Below are 18,777 nucleotides of genomic sequence, written 5' to 3'. Positions count from 1 at the left end.
ATACCAGCAGAGACTGATGTTGTTGTTTTGTTTAAATCACAGCATTTGATCACCGAGAGTTGAAGTTTTTAGTGTTTTTTTTTTTTTTTATCTTCAGAACAACTGTCTTTCTAAGTGGGTCTGACCAAAATCAATGCCTGTGATCTGTTTGCTGAATGTGTGCGCGTGATTTCATGTGCATGTGTCTGTGTTTGATTCAGTAATTGGACGCTGAGCATGCAGAGTGTCTGAGTCAAGATTGATCTCTGAATGAAAGTGCAGCGAGAAACCCTCAACAATCCTCCCGCACAGTACTTCAGAGACAAGACGAGAAAAAAGTGAAGGAATGTGAATGTGGGAAAAGCGACCAGAAGAAACTGAGATGAAGCACAAATGATTATATTAAAACTTCTGCCATAGCATAATATATTAGACATTCCCTATTCTTTTACATTCAAATTCATTTTACATGAATTTAAACTTATTGGGTTTGTGGTTCTGCCTCCATAAATTAAGTTCCAAACATGAAAAGAAAATCCTTTGAACTGAACTCAGATTTGAGAGGTTTGATTTTCAGTTAATGATCCACAGAAGAACAAAGAGGAGAAGGTTGCAGATGCCTTTGGATAAAAGTGTGCCTGGATTATTTTTTAGAAAACATCAGGAGTTGGTTCTTAAATGAGTTACAGAACTTTTCTCAAATGTACAATACTTTACTGCAGGTTTAAGATTGGTTTTAACTGTGTTGCCTTTTAGCTGCACCAGTTATGATTGGCCTTTTATTATTTGGGGTTCTGTTTGTATAATGCTGATTTTTCCCAATTAAATTGTGATTGTAAATCTAATTTCCTGGATTATGTTCACAGACAACATTTTTAGCCATTCCAGGCTTCATCAATGCCAATATCACTTAGTCCATCTGTTGTTCCACCACTTTGGTCCAGACTGAAATATCTCAACTACAATTGGATGGATTGGCACACATTTTAGTCCAGACATTTGTGGTTCCCAGATGGTGAATCCTAATGACTTTGGTCATTGACTTTACCTCTGGTGCAACCAATTGGTTGACATGTGCGGTTCTGAAAGAGATATCTCATCAACTATTCGATGGATTGCCATGAAATTTGTTTCCGACATTCATGTTCCCCTTAGGAGGACTCATAATAACTTTGAGGATCCCCTGACTTTTTTTTCCAATACTTTAGTTCCTGCAAAAGTAATCACGGCCACAGTTGTACTTACAGTTTACAGCTATTAAGCAAACGAATGCTAACATGCTAAACTAAAGTGGTGTGTATTATCTTTATAGTTTTTTGTGCAAGACACTCAGAGGCAGGCAGGTAATAGAACAAAGAGCTAACTTTAATGCAGATAAAGCTTTAAAATGCAAAATCCAAAACAAAAGGCAGCCAATAAGTCTGGCAACAAAATAGGAGTAATTCATAAGCAATGAAACCAAAGTAGAGACCAAAAACAAATCGCAAATCCGTATAACATAGGCAGCAAACACAGTTAAAACATGGCAGGAACAGGGAACAGACAAACACAGGAACGCAGAAACACGGGATGAAAACAGACGAACCAAGAAGAAGTGAGGGGAAAACACAGGCTTAAATACACAGGAAGTGATTAAGTAATGTAACAGAGATGAGCAGGAATAAAGGGTGGGAAAACAGACAAAGACAGGAAGTGGAGAGTAAAATATGACACATGCGAATAAACTCAGGACCAAGACATGTTGACTGCATGTGATGGCTTTGGAATAATGACACCAGATTGTTTCTTTATAAACTTCACTTTCAATTTCACTAATTTGACTGCCAGCACACATGAAACCTCCTGGGAAAATGAAAGCTGACTGCAGATCCAGATCCAGGGGTTGTCTGTTCCCATTTAATCATAACACTAGCATTGTCATTGTGATATTTAGCTCAAAGCACTGCTGTGCCTAATATGCCCTCACAAAGCCTGTATCATGCCTTAGACTCTTAGTCTCGTTTAATTAAGTGGCTTAAAGCAGTAGAGTAGAGGTTTCTAGTACAACTTCACCCACTTCTAGGTGCATGGAGAAAAACTCCAGCAACACTTGTAGTATGGAGAACAACTTTATTGACCGTCTTTCAATTTGTGGCCTTCATCAGGGTTATCGAAACGCGTTGGTCTAATAATAAAGTTGTTCTCTATATTAGTGTTGCTGGAGTTTAACCTAATAAAATGTCTAGACAAGATCCTGAGACCACTTTCCCCTCAGAATTAATTCTTATCCGATCTAATCTAATCTATTTTCCATCATCAGGGCGGTGACAGTGTTTGGCAAAAGAAGCATATTAGTCAAGAACTGTGCGACGTGTTTAATATTGATGGATTTGTATTTAAACTCACTGGAGAGCATCTCACTGTGTGTGTCCTCAAAATGAGAAATTATGAGAAAGACATGTCATGGAGAGACTCGAGACAGAAAAAAAAGAGGGTTTGACAGCAGAGGCGAAGACAGACATCGAATCAGACACAGACAGTTACTGTGTGTGTGTGTGTGTGTGTGTGTGTGTGTGTGTGTGTGTGTGTGTGTGTGTGTGTGTGTGTGTGTGTGTGTGTGTGTGTGTGTGTGTGTGTGTGTGTGTGCCACAGAGAAGGAGGGGGATGGGAAGGAATAGATATGATGATGAGGGAGGGGAGCGGTGCTGGTGCAGTAATGGTGTGCCCCACATCAGACAGACAGAGCCCTGCATTATTTAATGCTCTGCAGATTTCTCTGCCCTGTGCACTGTGAACCCCAACAGCACATCAGAGGAGCAGCCACAGATGTACAGACGACCGAGGTTCAGGCCGTGGGCTAAATAGTGAGGAAGCAGAAATTGGTATAAGAGTGTGCTTGGTTTGATTCTTCCCTGTAGAGGAGATTTATGTCTTTATCTACTGATTCCTGGAGAGAGACAAAGAGGGAACTTGAGTGAGGTAGAATAAAGCTTATCAAAAATAGAACAGTAAAATTTATTGTAGTACATAAAACTTGGAGATTTGTCTCCATTAACTTTATTTTGTGTTTCCTGATAAGCTGCTAGCATTTGTTAGCTGTTACAAAATTTCAACAGCAATGTATCGTTTTAAGGCTTTTGAGGGGGAGAAAAACTACATGACCACATAAAGCAATCACGTTATAGTGCCCTTTAAGTGAGATCCTTCATCTCTACAAGCAGCAGCAGGTCCGTGGGTCAGCGGTGGAGTGTTATCTGCCAATCAAAAGACTTGTGACAAGACAATGAATATTAAACACACATATTTCTTGCTATAAAAATAAGCAGATCAGTAGATTCAGAAGTTACAATGACGATTGTTTTTCCAAAGAATGTTTTTTTTTTTTATCTCGATATTGTGCAGCCTGTAGTCATCTGATTTTTTGGGGAACTTTTTTACTAGATAGAATAAAGTAAAACTGACAGCAAATGAAAGGAGAGAAAGAGATGACATGCAACAAGAGTACCACAGCATGCCATATCGCTCAGTACTGTGATACTTCCCATTTTGTTTCTGAGGCTGAAAAGAACTGGAGCTGTTCTTTTCTGATAAAAGTGTCCGCGTTTTGGTGTTTTGTTCATTTCATGAAAAGAAATGGTTCAACAATTTAGAAAATGTGCTCATATTTTGTCTTGCCTAGATTTACATATGATGACGCTGTCATGTCTGTATGATATAAGAATATAGACACAGCACAGCAACAAGTTAGCTTAGCTTCGCAGAAACCGTGCAAACAGGGAAAAAAGAAAATTTAAAATGCTGAAATTGTATGACACATTTTACTTTTGGCACAAAAACTCCTTGTTAGGCAAAAAAAAAAAATGTGGATAGGGCTAGGGCAAGATCATACTTTGGGTTAAAATAACTTGTGTAAGTTAGATAAGTGATGTAACTCACGCACCTGACACCACCCACGTAACATAATGTATGTTACACCACTCGCCTAATGTACATAACATCAGTTATGTCATTTATATATGTTCACTTACTTACGTAACAGGAATTATAAACGGAGTACTCTTGACTCTTGGACTATTGGACTTTCTTGCTCTTTGTACTCCACTAGAGGGGCACTTCAAGAACTGATGCTACAGGTGTATCTACAGCTTCACACTTGGGCCACTGATAGGCTACAGTATGTGAAGCGTTGGCAGTAAGAATGGGCCGGACATTTGGGTTCTTTTTACAACGCTGCAGTTTTGGTGGTGTTGCCATGATGATTTTACCAACTGCTGGCATAACTGTCTTCACCTTCCCTTTCCTCAACTTACAGATCCTTCCTTAATTCTAACACTCTGTACGCATCAAATATATCCTGATCCTTAGGAAAGGTTTTAGCTTTTTTGTAAACAAACAAGCAAATTTCACCTGTGTCTTTTACTTTTTTGGTCAACACTATTCTTATCGGAGTTTTATTTAGTGTGTATCACAGTTAGATTTGTGAGCGAGATATTTCTGTGGAGAAAGTCATGTATATATGAATCAGGAAATACATTTGTGAATCCCTCTGCAGATTCATTAATACAAAGACCCATCTGTTTCCATAAACACCTTGCGGATTGAGCATTGCAGTTCTGCATGGTCACAGTGCAGGACAGATACATCTGAGATAGTCTTTCATGTCCATGGGCTCGTATTAATCTGTGAGCTAATCTTAATGTGTGAGCTGTTGCACCTAAATGCTGCTTTTCTACTGTCTTCAAGCGACAGCAGCAAAGAAACAGATAGCAACATCATTAGCATTTCTTTCTCTTTGCTCTCGTTGAGTAGATAATATCAGTTTGAGTAGAGTTAGTGGCTGGTTTGCTTAAACTGAAATAAGTGGGTGGTCAGGAGGAAGAACAACGTTTCCTTTGAAATTAAAATAAAGGAGCCACGTGTTATTATTTGTACAGAAAGGGAGGCAGGCATCTCTTTTCCTCCCCCACTTTCCTTCCCCTTTGTGTAGCAACAGTAAACAACTGCAAAAAGAACAAACATAAAACCACCCGTTTAAATGCATGACAGGCCGCATGCAGACTTCTATTTCTTTTTCATTTAAGCTCGCTACAGTTTTCTTGATTTGCTCATTTTTCTTCACCACGTCTAGCACAGAAAACTATAAATCGACGTGAGGTACAGTAGGCAGCTAAATGAGAGCGGCTTGGCTGATAAAGTGGAGTAAGAACAGTCTTCTCTTTTCTCATCTGGCTTTGTGTCAGTCAGCAGGGAGTTGCAGTGATAGACTCATCACTGCTGGAACGGCTTGTTTCTTTATTGCCCCTTTCTCTCATTCTGCAGCACAGATGGGCTCAATGCACCGAGAAAACAATCTGAATATCAGCAAGGTGAAAGCCATATTTTATTTTTCTTTGCCAGATTGATATTTCAACCACGTCTACTACTACTACTACTACTATTTTTACCATCACGACTTCTCACAATAATAAAACCTTCAGTACATCGATTCTGTGCAACATAAAATAAAAAACCAAGACACCTTTTGAATTACAGCTCCAATTTAATCCCATCTGTGCTGAACATACATCTAATGTACGTCTAATTATCATCTTTGAAATGGCAGAATGTTACAGCCACTCTAAAACCACCTTCATCTTCTTTTAATTACAGTGTCTTCTGACATCGCTGCAGGTGTTAAATTGTTAGAGCTGCTTACAGGGAAAATTTGCCATGTTTTATGTGGATGTCTAATCAGTGTTGAGGGTTAATGTAGTCAGTTGAAGCAAAAATAATCCTCAGTATGTGCTTTATGGACTGAGAAAGCTGAGTTCTCTTGCTGCAAAGATCTCATCTTCTTCCAACACCAGTGGTGTAATTGTTTTGCATGCAGTGCATTATGGTACATGTCGGCTCTGCCAGCATGACTCCGCAGCGTAAGGAGTCAGCTTTCACAGTCGATATAGCACGCACTGAGGAACTGTTGCTACAGTTGTCATTAACAATCAATGCTGATTGGACATCCACATAAAACAGGGCAAATTCTCAGTTTAAGAAGTAATAATTCTGCAGTTAAAACTACCAGTTATAATATTGTTTTAATTTCTACCTAAAATGGTTCTTTATCTTTATTTTTAAGTGGCAAGAGACAACTTTGTTCCCCTCACGTTTCCAAGTGGTATTATTGTTGTTGCAAAGAGAACTGAATAGTTCTGTTTTCACAAACGGGTCACGAATAACATCACAGGACAAAACGTGAGCTTATTCAATCATTTAGTCTGCAATAGAAATGGTTTTAGTTAACCTTCCTTTTCCCGGATGACTATTAAAATCGAATATAAAGAGGTGTGTCTCATTCAACCAGTATAGGATGACATTTCTGCATTGATTTGGAGTCAATGGGTCAAATGACCTGGAAGCTATTGACAAACAAATCGGATAAGTTCATGAAAACTTCAGATTTTTCTTTAAAATATTAATGAAAAAAAGTTCCACTAAAATCAAATACAAAGAGGTGTGTCTCATTCAACCAGTATAGAAAGACATGTCGTCACACACACACAAGAGTGAGAAGTAATTTGTTATGTATATAACGTGACAGGATATCAAATGAGTGTCTAGGTTCCCCCTTTTAACCGAAATGCATTTATTGTTTTATTAAATCCTCATCCTAAATGTTTCATATTTTTGCTGTCCCTTTTTGCAGACATATTGACAACTGTTTTATTGCTGCAGAAATGTTTTTTTTTAATATCAGACTGATATAGCTCACTGTCTGTCAGACACCAGTTTATGAATACTAAGTTTTGTGTCTGTGACTTGAAGGATATGACTGGCCCATTTCCTGGGTTTGATTTGAAACTAATCCATAATGGTTGTATGAACCTTCAGAAATTCCCTGGAGATGCTAAAAATAAGATTCAGTTTCAAGCAGCGCTGTAAATGCACACAGCGTAAAGATGAATCCCCTTGAAATGAAATGTAATGGTTTGTGTGCCAGGTTTTTACACACTGCTGAGTTCCTGTTTGGTGCAGAGAGAACGAGAGAGAGTGTGATGAATAAAGAAACAAGCACATCACTGGCATTTTGAACAGCCTACTGCATACTTTTAAGTAGGAATAACATATGCACATGCTCACTGGCACACACACTCACGAACACACGAACACAAACACACAGTGCCTTCCTAGTGCCTAGGGATGCTTAGGTTGCCAAGCAACAAGGTGGTGTCCTAGAAAAAGTACGGGTGAATGCGGGAAACGCGGGTTCAACGCCCTCACTATTGATCACAGTTAATGGTTTTACTGTACTCCAGTCAACTGATTGTTTCTTTTCTATTTAAGTCCTTTCATGTAGTGACCGCAGAGTCGTGTTTCACTTATTGACAACAATTGATGTTGTTGCTTTTTTTATCCAGTGGGAGTCACATGAGCTTCATGTGAGAGTAGTATCATGTTGGAGTTTCCTTGTTCTCCTAAGTACACAGCACACATTGTAGCTGGTTTTAATGTAGTATACACTCAGTCTATGTTGCTTTAGGTTAAAATCTTCAGTTTTATGTTGTGACCATGCTGTGCTTACTTTCTGGTTATTTGTAGGCACAAAAAACACTTGTTTTGGCTTAAAATACATGTTTTGGTCACCACAAACACAGCTAGAGATGTCTCAAGGTCTTTGCCAGAAAAATGGCTGGATTTTGTCTTGAGGTCTCCTTAAAATTAAATTAAATTTTCAAACCTTAATTTAAGCCTCAAAAATCCCTGAGGTTTCCCTCATTTGCAATCATGTTAAAATACAGAGTTAAAACATTTTAAAATAACAATACTCAGTGAAAACAATTTCACAATGAGGCCAAGTCTTTTGAGATCATTGCCTTGAAGTATCCTGGGGTACTAAATGTGCCAGTGTGAGAATGTGTGTGTTCGGTGCACAAAAACTAAAGGCAGATTTTCAGAACAGACCCACAGGACTTGAAGCATAAGACAGTGGTTTCAAGCTAACAAATAATCAAACTCATTCTTGACCTACGGTCAATGGCTTGGCAGCCTTTTGGCTTAACTCCAACATCATCCACTCCACCTCCTGATATGAAAATCAGGACATAAACATGTAATCTGAACGTGATATGACATCCATCCATCCATCCATTATCCGTAACCACTTATCCTTTACAAGGTCACTGGTGGCTGGAGCCGATCCCAGCTGACATTAGGACAAGTACACTGGCGACTTGTCTAAGTATACAGGACACAGGGCTGACATACAGAGGCAAAGAACACACTCATTTTCATACCTATCTGCAATTTAAATGACCAATTTACCTAACTTGCATGTCTTTGGACTGTGGGAGTAAGCAATGAGAACCCACGCAGACACAGGGAGAACATGTAAACTCTGCACAGAAAGGCCCTGCCCCAGCCGGGTCTCGAACCCAGGACCTTCCTGCTATGAGGCAATAGTGCTGCAGTGCTGCCGTGATATGACATGTTATGTTGAAATGTCAAGACTGAACATATGACACATAACAATGTTATGCAGAAATTCCAACAATTCATTGTGGCAACTGGACTCGTTAAACATAAACCACATTATAACTTTTATGTACGGAGGATTTATTGCAGGGCTGTTGTGTTTGATTACACAGTTTTAGCAAGGTGTACAACATTGCAACTGTAAATTAACCCAGCTCCAGACTACACTTCATTATTCTGCACCTTGTACACCCCCAAGGGTTTTGGATAAAGAGTGTTTTACTGTTAAATCTATCATCAGCGGTTGGCTGTATATGCAGGGGTCTATTAGGAGGATGGAGAGAGTGGATTAGCGTCACCTCTGTTAGCCAAAAACTCATCCAGAGTCTGGTTTGAGAGTGGAGAGTAAAAACTAAAATAAATCCACCCACAATGCTTGATAAAAACACTACATGCAGCGGCTTGTTATGTGTCGGATAACCATCTGGCTGGAGGTCACCTTCTATCCGCTCCGCTCTGCACGGTGGAAACACAGCAGCACTCCAGCTACAGTACGCTGACTAACCGAACACATCAGCTGTGAACAGAATCAAAACTGCACAGTGTGGTGGACCAGTGAATTTCATGTGTTTTATCAGTTATATTTAAACTTACACTTAACTTGTTTGTTTTCTTTCTCGCAGAAATAGATGAAGATCGTCTCCCGAACCAGTTGTACAAGGTAATCTTATTCAAACAAAGTCAAATTTTACTGGAATAACATCACAGAAAGAAAATTATGAGATTCCTGTTTTTCTCTTTTAAATGTATGAAGACAATCTCCTCCATGTCAGTGCTCTCTGCTCCGGCTGATATGCGATGTTGATGTTTTTTCAGGCAGCCTTGTTGAACTCCCCTCGACAACGGCGAAAAGGGCAAAAAGGAACACCTACAATGAAAGGTAGCGCCAGAAATCTTTTCTTGTCATCAACAGCTGTGTGATGTTGGCATTTTATGTGAGAGCCCACATGGTGGTCACTATGACAACAGTAAAAGTCATCAACTCAAGTTTTTCTGCTTTCTGCATTTTCTGCTATGAGACAGACAGTATGTACAACATGCGGTCATCACCGCCTACATCTCCAATTTGTTCGGCTATTTAACCAACTGAAATGTAATTATCCATTATGATAATCAGATAAATTGACATGGACACATGCTCGCATTAAAAACTCCACTTTCAGTGAGTCGCAAATAATATTTTATATAGAGAGCTTCTCTCAGCACACCTACACATTTACCTGGTATCCTCTCATACAAGAGCCCTCTTATGAGTCTAAATTGAGTCTCTTATGCCTCACATGACAGAGGTATGAAGAAAGATGAAATCCGAAAATGAGTTGGCAAAAGGTGGTGGTGTCACGATTCAGATCAGTCAAATTTGAAGGCGCAGTAGGGCACCAGTGCTCATAGCTGGAGGGAGAACAAGGATATTGCAGAGAAATTATGGCTCCAGTTTGCAGCCCAGGAAAGCTTTTTCCAACAATCAAAAGCTCCAAAACAACATTGCTGCAGGATAAAAAAAGAAAACTTGGCAGAGGCATTTTCAAAATCCTGTGCGGCTAAGTACAGCGGATTTGAAAAAGGTACCTACAATAAATAAACTGAAAATTGCAGGCTTAATCTAAAACAATGTGATTATCAAAAGTCAAATGACAATATATCCAACAAAAATAAAGGATTTAAGGATAGGACCATTTTTACTCACTGTAAACAGTCGTTTTACAGTTAATGTTACTATCTGTCTAGGGGCCTCATTCATAAGAATGTTCTTAGATTTTTTACAAAACCTTGCGTCATGGTTGGTTAGTTGTTTCCTGTTTTATTTTGTATATTATATCCTTGTGTGTCATGTTTTACTCTCCACATCATGTCTGTCTGCTTTCTCCGTCCCTTTTCTGTGCACACTGTGTTCCATTTGTTATTCATGTGTATTTGGGCCGTCGTGTTTTCGCCTCACTCTTTGGTGGTGTATCTGTGTCCTCTGTGTTCCTGCTTTTTCTCTGTTGTTTCTGGTTTGTCTGTTTTGTATTTTTCTTGATTTTTTTTTTTCTTAGACTTTCCTTCGCCTGCCTTTTGTTGTTTGGATTTTTGAATTTTGGACTGGAAATCAGCTCATCATTAAAGCTCGCTTTTTGTTCTTTTACCTTCCCATGCCTCTGTGTATCTTGCGTTTGCATCTCTTTTTGATAAACTCTGAACACCTCGCTTCAGCAGGTTCTAAGAATCCCATTTGTAAGGCACCTGTAATCTATAAATCTCAAATCAAATTAAATTGATGGCACCTGTCGTGTGATTTCCCCTTGCATAATGCAGCACAAATGAGGGTTTAGTCAGGAACAGTCATTGACCATAAAGAGAAAATCTAACTTTTTGGAAGCAGAGGTCACAGTGAAGGTAGAGGGGAATGAAGCCAGGCCAAACTTACAATTTGATGGACTAAATAGTGGGTTAACAAACAAAGTCGAACAGATTTTGAGTGTGTCACTGCTGCACATCATTCATAAAGCTCATACAAAGTTCCCCACAGGCTTGGATGCATATGTGTCCCCATCTGCAACTCCCCTACATAACCAGCAGGAAATCACTTACATCAAGTCTGGACTTTGATTAGAGATAAGATCATTTTCACATCAAAGTGAGGTTTCGTATAACTCCAACTTTGGAAAATACCCACTTGATTTGCCTGACTCAGACTGCTGAATATAAATATTAATTTCAGCGGCAAAGTTAAGAGTGTCCCCAATATAGTCGAGGATATCAGATGTCAGGTAACTTCAACTTTCTTGATAAAGTATCCGAGCTAATGACAGAAGTTTGTTCTGTCTTGAGTGTCCTATTTCAACCTCAGAGCCAATCAGCGCTGCACTTGCCTCAGAAAGGACTCATTATCCCCTGTTTTCTGACCAGAATTTCCCCTGATTTCCATTTTTTGTGCTAAAAAAGTGGGTCTATGTGAGATCAGGGCACGCAGGCGGGATCCTGATCCACTTAAAGAAAGAAAAATGCATATGCCGAGAAGCGCTCCAGCACCGGCTGTTTGCATAGGCTGTGTTTGTCTCTGCAATGCGACGCAAATCTTATTCTAACTGTTGGTATTGGATTAAAGGCGAACACAGAATGTAAATGCTTTTATGCAGAGAAAACAGAGAATATGTTCCAATAAAGAAACCAGAGCGAAGGAACATAAACGAGAAGATAAATGAAACTTGGTGCTCCGGGATGTTTTTTCTTCAATTAGTTTTACAGCTGAACAGCTCTGAGTGTGATGAGTCACTTCTTAGAAGAAGCCCCGGTGATAATCAGTGTGCTTTAGTTTCCCTCTACAAGGAGATTAAGAGTAATAAAACCAGGGATGAAGGAGGTTGATGAAGGCGATTAACAAACATCATCTCCCAACAGTGATGGACCTTTACCTGCCCCCTCACACCACACACAGCTGGGTGTTAATTAAATCATCCTAGTTTATTAAAAATGCATAACCTACAATTTTCTTTTGAAGTGCTGGATTTCTTGTTGTATCTCCACCTACACTGACTCTCTTTCCTGTGTACCTTCCTGCCATTGGTTCTCTTCATCTCACACCACTTTCCTCTCTTGCTTGTCCTCTTTCTCCCAACATTTCCCCGATGATTCTCTGCTTTTTACTTTTCACAATTTGTTCCAATCCACTCCTTTCCCTTTTCATCTTCCCTCTCCTTCCTCTTAACCAACATTTCCTCTAACCCTTCCTTTTTCATCTCCTCTCCCCTGCTTCTCTTTCACCTCCCAGAGCTGCAGTTCATGGTAGAGCACCACTTGTACAGGCAGCAGCAGGGAGGCGGGGATGAGTGCTCCTCTGAGAGCTGCCTGTCGGACCGCCCCAGCCCCGACTCTGTTCCCACCGGGGAGGAGCTCCCACACGATGATGAGGCCACTGCAGAGGCCTTTGAGAAACTGCGCTGCCAAATGGAGGGTATGTCTGGAGACTGTTGAAAAGAGGATTTTTATTAAGATTCTTTGCAGCATTGCAGCTGCCTATTCAGCAACAAAAAACCTGGATATAAATTTGAGGTTGCTACAGGTGGTCACAGCTTTGTGGACCGATGAACTGATGTACCAACAGAAGGAGATAACGCAATGAAAAAGGAATTGAGGTCAATAAAGCCTCCCACAAGAGTGTGTGACAAACGGTTAATGAGTCATGAAAAGGGACGTGGCAAAAGGGTGTGTTTGTGTGTGTGTTTGTCTTTCTAGATTTGGACATCACACTAGTCCAGTCTCCTGCCAAAGCATGCAATAGACCTGCCGATCCACTAGAAGATAGCATGTGCTTAGCCGTGAAATTACACGCATGTATGATGGTGCAGTACAAGCAGGAGGCGATAATGATGGAACCAACGACTGAACACAATTCAAAGAGCTAGAAAGTCCGCACTGGGAGGAGGCCAGTAATGGTTGAGTGGTTTATTTATAGGACGCCAAGGGTTCGAGTTTCCTGTGTGAGACCAGTGGCGACTGCTGTGAGGAAGTAGTTATTGTAAACAAAACTAACGATCTTTTCCTAAACCTAACTAAGTATTCTTGGTGCTTGTATTTTGAGAATGTAACCGAACATATCATGTTTGTTATCGGTAACTTGACCACAGAAGAGACCGTATTGTTTTCACGGATAGGTGGGGCCACGTGGGACATTGACACATTGGCGGGTCTTTTCCATGTTTGGTGTTACACACACAGATTCAGGCACACAGATTTCAGCCTCTCGAGCCAAAACGTGTGGCCACCAAATGGTGGGGAAATTTTTGTAGACCAACCAACCGATAGTGACCTATGGAGCTGCTGGTTGCACCTTATAAAAGTGCAGACAGATTGTCAGCAAAATGTACATCTGCATTTCAGTCAGTGTAAGCTAATAATAGGCATAAGGAACATGAATGAGTGTATCAAATAGACCAAAATGTGTCAAAACAAGGTGTTAAGAATAATAAAGGGATGAACACAAGGGGGTGTGAAGATGTCAGAGTGAAGGAAGGACATGTGACAGATAAGGTCACTGCTGTGAGCAATAAATGTTGTGGTGCCATTGAGAGAAGGAGAAGACAGTGTGGAATAAGGCAGGGGTGAAGCTAAACACAGCCTATTAACATGAGGGAAGCATGTACGGACAAAAGGGGGAGAAAAGTAAAGCACAGGATGAGGTAGAAAGCATGGAAAATGGCTGGAAGGGATGTATGCAAATGCACGATGGGGTTATGAAGAAGGAGGAGAATTAAAAGAAGTGAAACAAAGGGATGTGGGGGCGAAGGGGAAATGAAGAGGAATACTTAAAGGAGTGGATTTACATTTTGGGAATACTCATATTTGCTTTCATGCCAAGGATAGATGGGAAAGATGAGATACCAGCTCATGTGTGTGTGTGTGCTCTGACAAATACTGAATATATCTTAGCGTGAAGACTGGTGCAAAGATAGAAATCCACCTGCCAGCTCCTAAAAAGCTCACGATTAACACATGTCCTCATTTGCTTAAACCTAATGACAATTCTCGTTGTGCTAAGCTAAGCTAGCCGGCTGCTGGCTGTATCTTCACAGAGGTAATGGTAGAATCGACTTTCTTATTTCCTTCTCAGAAAGACAGTGAACAATTCCTGTAATGAAAACGCTCACATGGCCCAAAGCACCACCGCGGCAGAAACTGTCTCCCTCCTTTGCCAAACACTTCACATCTGATTACAAAAAACAGAGGTCAGCTTTTCAGCTCAGGCCAGATAATTCACTTTAATGGCAGGTGAGTAGATGCTCGGGTACAGCACATACTGCACACACATTCAGTAATTGCCCAGCGCTAATGCATCGTGTGCGGACAGAGCTGCTTGTTGTTATCTACTGAAAATATGTTTTAATCCACTGGGACTTGTGTTGTTTGAGGTATAAAAGATCGAAAAACATACTTGGATGAGCAGGTTTTTGTGTTGTTGTGGAGGAGCTGCGAATTAAGTTCTCTGTCCAGATGAAAGAAGTAAAGAGGAAGCAAATCTATACAAGTCAATGCCCATTAACACCAGCCATCAAGATTGTGGCTTCACAGCCTTTTGAATTCACTCAGCAGGGCTAAATAACATGCAACTGCAAACGTCAGCTGACATTGACTGATGAGACGAGGTGGTCTGTACTCTGTAGTCACTGTGAATTTAGTACCACAACATTTTACATACTGCTGATTGATGGAAAGTGTCATCTTTTCATTATCTGTCTGTCAGTGCTGGAATTTAACTCATTACATTTTAATCAAGTGACGACAGACAGCCCTAGCATTTCCAATTTGTTTCCGTTTTCCTCAGAGTTGCAAATACCAACAACACGGGATAAAATTTCAATCATTTAGTCTGTAATAGACATGGATCACCAGTTAACCTTCCTTTTCCAGAGTGACCGTGTGTCCAGTAAGGTTGGAGTGGAGTTTGGGCCTTCCATGCACACGTAAGTGGCGTTTCAGGTCAATGAAAATGGAGCTTTCGGAAAACTCTTGCCAGGAACGCCACTTTCAGTGTTTATGTGTAGACAGGAAAATCAGGTAGACAGGAAAATCTGTTTTTTTCTGGCTTGTCTCCTTTGTTTGACATAAAGGACGGCCGCTCGGTGTGGGTGTGCCACCACTGATTTTGGCTGGCCCACGCCTGCCGCATTTCCACCGCCACGACTGGCTCCAGGTCGGCTTGGAAAGGCGCAGGGCCAAGGTGGCTCATGGCTCCGGCCGGCAGCGACCCCCAGCCCAGACGCCAAAGCCACTTCCCAAGGCCACTTCCCGGGGGAGGGAAGTGGAATACAGTTGGGACGGGAATTTTTTTAAACTTGAGGAGTGGCCATTTTTATGCATTGAGAACTTTAAATAATTGCAGGACTTGTACTTGTAATGGAGTATTTTTACTACTGTGTTTTAAGTACTGTTAGCACTTTAAACTCAGGTAAAGTGCTAACGCTCTCTCCACCACCACTGTCTGGTTCGTTACATATCTCCCTTCTCTTTTCTCCACCCTCATGTCGTCCTCTACTTGTCTTTCCGCCCCCTGCAGAGTTCTCCAGGGAAAGTCTATTAGAAGCTGCCGGTGGACTCGAGTGCCCCCTCTCCAAGGAGAAAGAGGACTGTCCCAGCCTTGCCAACGTAGCAGATCCTGCATCATCGCAACAAAACAATGCACAAGCAGGTACATGCGAGTCCAAAGAGAGTCCTAGATTACACAGGAATCATTTCGCCTCAGGGGACTCTTCATCATCCGTTAACTGGGCCGGGTTTATTTAGAAATGTTAAATAGTTCAACAGGCTTGGCTCGGTGGCGTGTAATCGTGGCTTGTCAACAAACATCTGTGAAGTGGCTTTGATCCACACTTCAGAGAGCAGAAGTACCCTGGGAGGCAGCGACATATGACGGGGGAAAATGTGTTTGGACGGCCGATGGGGTTGAGCGGAGAGTTCTGTCTGAAGATTTAATTTTTTTATTATAAATTCCTTTATATATTTCCTCCTTTTCTCTCTACCATTGATCTATACGGACGTATTCATTGAAAAAATGTATTTTTTGCACCAAATTACTGCTGACATTTTATTTAAAGCCAAACATAAAACACAGGAAAAATCTGTAAAACTTCATTATGAATCATGATGTCTTCGTTTACACCGAAAGAGAACCTAAATTTAGCGGCGGCAAAGTCAAAGGGAAGGCCATTCAAATGTTTCACTGTGATCTATGAGGGTTAACAAGAAGTGTTACTGAACACTCCATTAAAATCCCAAGAGTCAGCGTCTCCTTAGTCTTTTATGTCTCTGTCTATATTTTGCAGACACAAAAGCATCAGCATCCAGTGCGAGTCAGCCCGCAGAGGAGAAGACAAAGAAAAGCAGCCTGGAGAAAGAGAAGTAGATTGGTCGTCTGTACAACGCAACGCTGCTCAGTCTGCTCAGCCAGCCCAACACAATGACAGAAGATTGTGTCTGCAGATTTTTAGATACATCAGGGCATCGATGTTTGTCGACAGTCAGGCCTTAGTTACCAACACAAGAACAAGAACAAGAACAAAGGTTTCTATAAAAAAATCCTGTGTAAAGGGACAATTATTTAATTATAATATATTTGTTTTCTATAGCTTCCCCTACACTAGATTAAAACTAGCTATCTGTATGTATGAACCAGACTGGGACTTAGTGAATATGAAAGAGAGAGTCCTCTCCAGTCTCAGTCACATAATCATTGAACCACCATGACTCACATGCATTATGTCCCCTTCAATCTTCAAAGGCAACAAATATTATATTTTCAATCATTTCAGGCAGTTCCTATCATTAAATATGTGCCATGATTTCTGCAATTATTGTTCCATCTCAAAGCAATAAACATGTATTTGTACCTCATAAAGTAACCGGGACCGAAACCATCACTTTTAAATCCGAATGTCATCATTTAGTCTCAATGAGTTCAGTGCCGCATCTTAAATCAGTCGACAGCACATCTGGGTTAATAGTCACTTTAAATGGAAAACTAACTGTACGTATGTTTACAGTAGTTTGATTGGACATTGGCAAATATGTTTAAAGATTTCCAAATGAAATAAAATGGCATGTTTTCCTTTCATCTACGAGGTATAACAGCCGTAACAGCGTACATATGTGTTCTGTAAATCACTTTAATTTTCTTGTGCTGTGCTGTGAGAAATTTATGTTATATATTTTTTGGTTTCATGATGGCGCCCCCTTGTTTTACATAGATGGAGACCTTCATTCAGTCATTCAATCCACCAGCTACACAAGAGTCACAGCATTTAAACAACCCACATTAGCTCTCCTGCTACAGTCTCCTTCTTATCTAACTTAGTAACACAAACACACGTCTCGTCCTGCACCTTAGCTTGTTGAACAAGCGACCAAACAAACTGCTGACGTCAGTAGATGCCTCAGCTGCTCGGCTGCAGCGCATTAAACAGCACGTAAACACACCAGAGATGCTGATGTGGTCCTTATTATTTAATACCACCAACAACACGCCGTGTGCCACATGACATACAGGCACGCCTCCAGCTGCTGAAACAAAAAGGAGCATTTCTGATTTTTTATCCCCAAATATTTTTTTCTCCCTTTTTTTTAGTAATAAAAAAACAACTAACAATACATTTTAAACAGTTAAAGTACCAGTGTGAAGGATTTAGTGGCATCAAGTGGTGAGGTTGAACCAACTGAATACACCTCGCCTCACAACTACTAATGTAATAATTAACTTGTTAATCCCTAATTACGTATTTTTCTTCCAAATATGATCATTTGAACCCTCTTGTGATAGTTTAAAGCTGCTGTAAGTTATATAGTTGTATTAGAATAAGTGTTAAATAGCTCTATCTTTCAACAATAATCATTGTTACAGAGTGTTTGGTCAGTAACCCGTGTCTCTCCTCTCCCTGCTCATGTAGTAAAAGAGGAAAGAAATTTTCTGGTATCCCTACCCACTTTATCCAATCGGGAGAGAGAACTCCAAAAAGAGGCGTTGCTGTTTACTTGGGCAACAGGCAGAGAGAAGCTCCCGGTGACGGAGAAAGGAGTCGTGCAAATGTGGGGACATAGAGAGGAGGGAGGGGACAGGAAGTTAGCTAAAATGATGACAACACCTACAGCAGTTTTAACATTTTCCATCTGGCAATGCTAGTTCTGGGTTACTGTAGTAACATTTTGGAGTCTGTGGAAGAGGAACCACTTCTTCTCTAGATAGACGAGGCTCATACTAATATTACTATTTTCAGGTGTTTATACACCAATGAAAACCTAATCATAAGTATTATATTCCATTTGTGCCAATAGATCCCCCTAAATCTTAGACACTGGACCTTTTAACAACAATATCATGTATTTTTACAGTAATATACGTATAACAAGACTTTCACCAGCTAATTGTGTGGTTGTGAATCTGTAGTTAGGAAGCAGGGTACATGTCTGCAGATGCATTTACATATTTCCATTTAACAAGGAAGAACCCGTCTCCAATGAGCAAATTTCACCCTCATATTTGACACTTGAATGCTTTCTTGGGATCTAAACCCTTGTTCATAAAACACCTCCCTGCATGGCACTGAATGTACAGCGACTTCTTTTCTAAGCCCAGGGTCTTTATTGTGCTTCATCTGTACGGGAACAAATTTAAACAGCCAATCAGACATTAAATACTGGGCACAAATTGTAATTAATGGCATTCCCTTTTAGCTCTAGTTTTGTATGAAACAATGACATAAAAAACATCAATACACTCTTAAATGTTTGTCATTTCATCCATCATTTGTATCACTGAAGTGGCATTATTCTGTAGATTACGTG

The 18,777-nt window shown here is 40.4% G+C and overlaps 1 protein-coding gene across 1 annotated transcript in view; it reads left to right on the top strand.

Annotated features, from left to right (window-relative positions):
* The window catches only part of LOC140997476 (protein phosphatase 1 regulatory subunit 1A-like), a 30,641-nt gene extending 14,116 nt beyond the window's left edge, over nucleotides 1-16,525 (top strand). Inside the window, exons 3-7 of the mRNA XM_073467394.1 lie at nucleotides 9,090-9,127; nucleotides 9,283-9,346; nucleotides 12,218-12,400; nucleotides 15,500-15,631; nucleotides 16,266-16,525. Of these exons, the coding sequence (XP_073323495.1) occupies nucleotides 9,090-9,127; nucleotides 9,283-9,346; nucleotides 12,218-12,400; nucleotides 15,500-15,631; nucleotides 16,266-16,345 (497 nt within the window). The 3' untranslated portion in view covers nucleotides 16,346-16,525. The remainder of the gene's footprint in view (nucleotides 1-9,089; nucleotides 9,128-9,282; nucleotides 9,347-12,217; nucleotides 12,401-15,499; nucleotides 15,632-16,265) is intronic.
* Nucleotides 16,526-18,777: the final 2,252 nt, after the last annotated feature.

This window comes from Pagrus major, chromosome 6, assembly GCF_040436345.1.
Source record: "Pagrus major chromosome 6, Pma_NU_1.0".
Classification (NCBI taxonomy): domain Eukaryota; kingdom Metazoa; phylum Chordata; class Actinopteri; order Spariformes; family Sparidae; genus Pagrus; species Pagrus major.
Note: the sequence above shows the minus strand (reverse complement) of the source record. Positions and strands in the feature narration are given on the sequence as shown.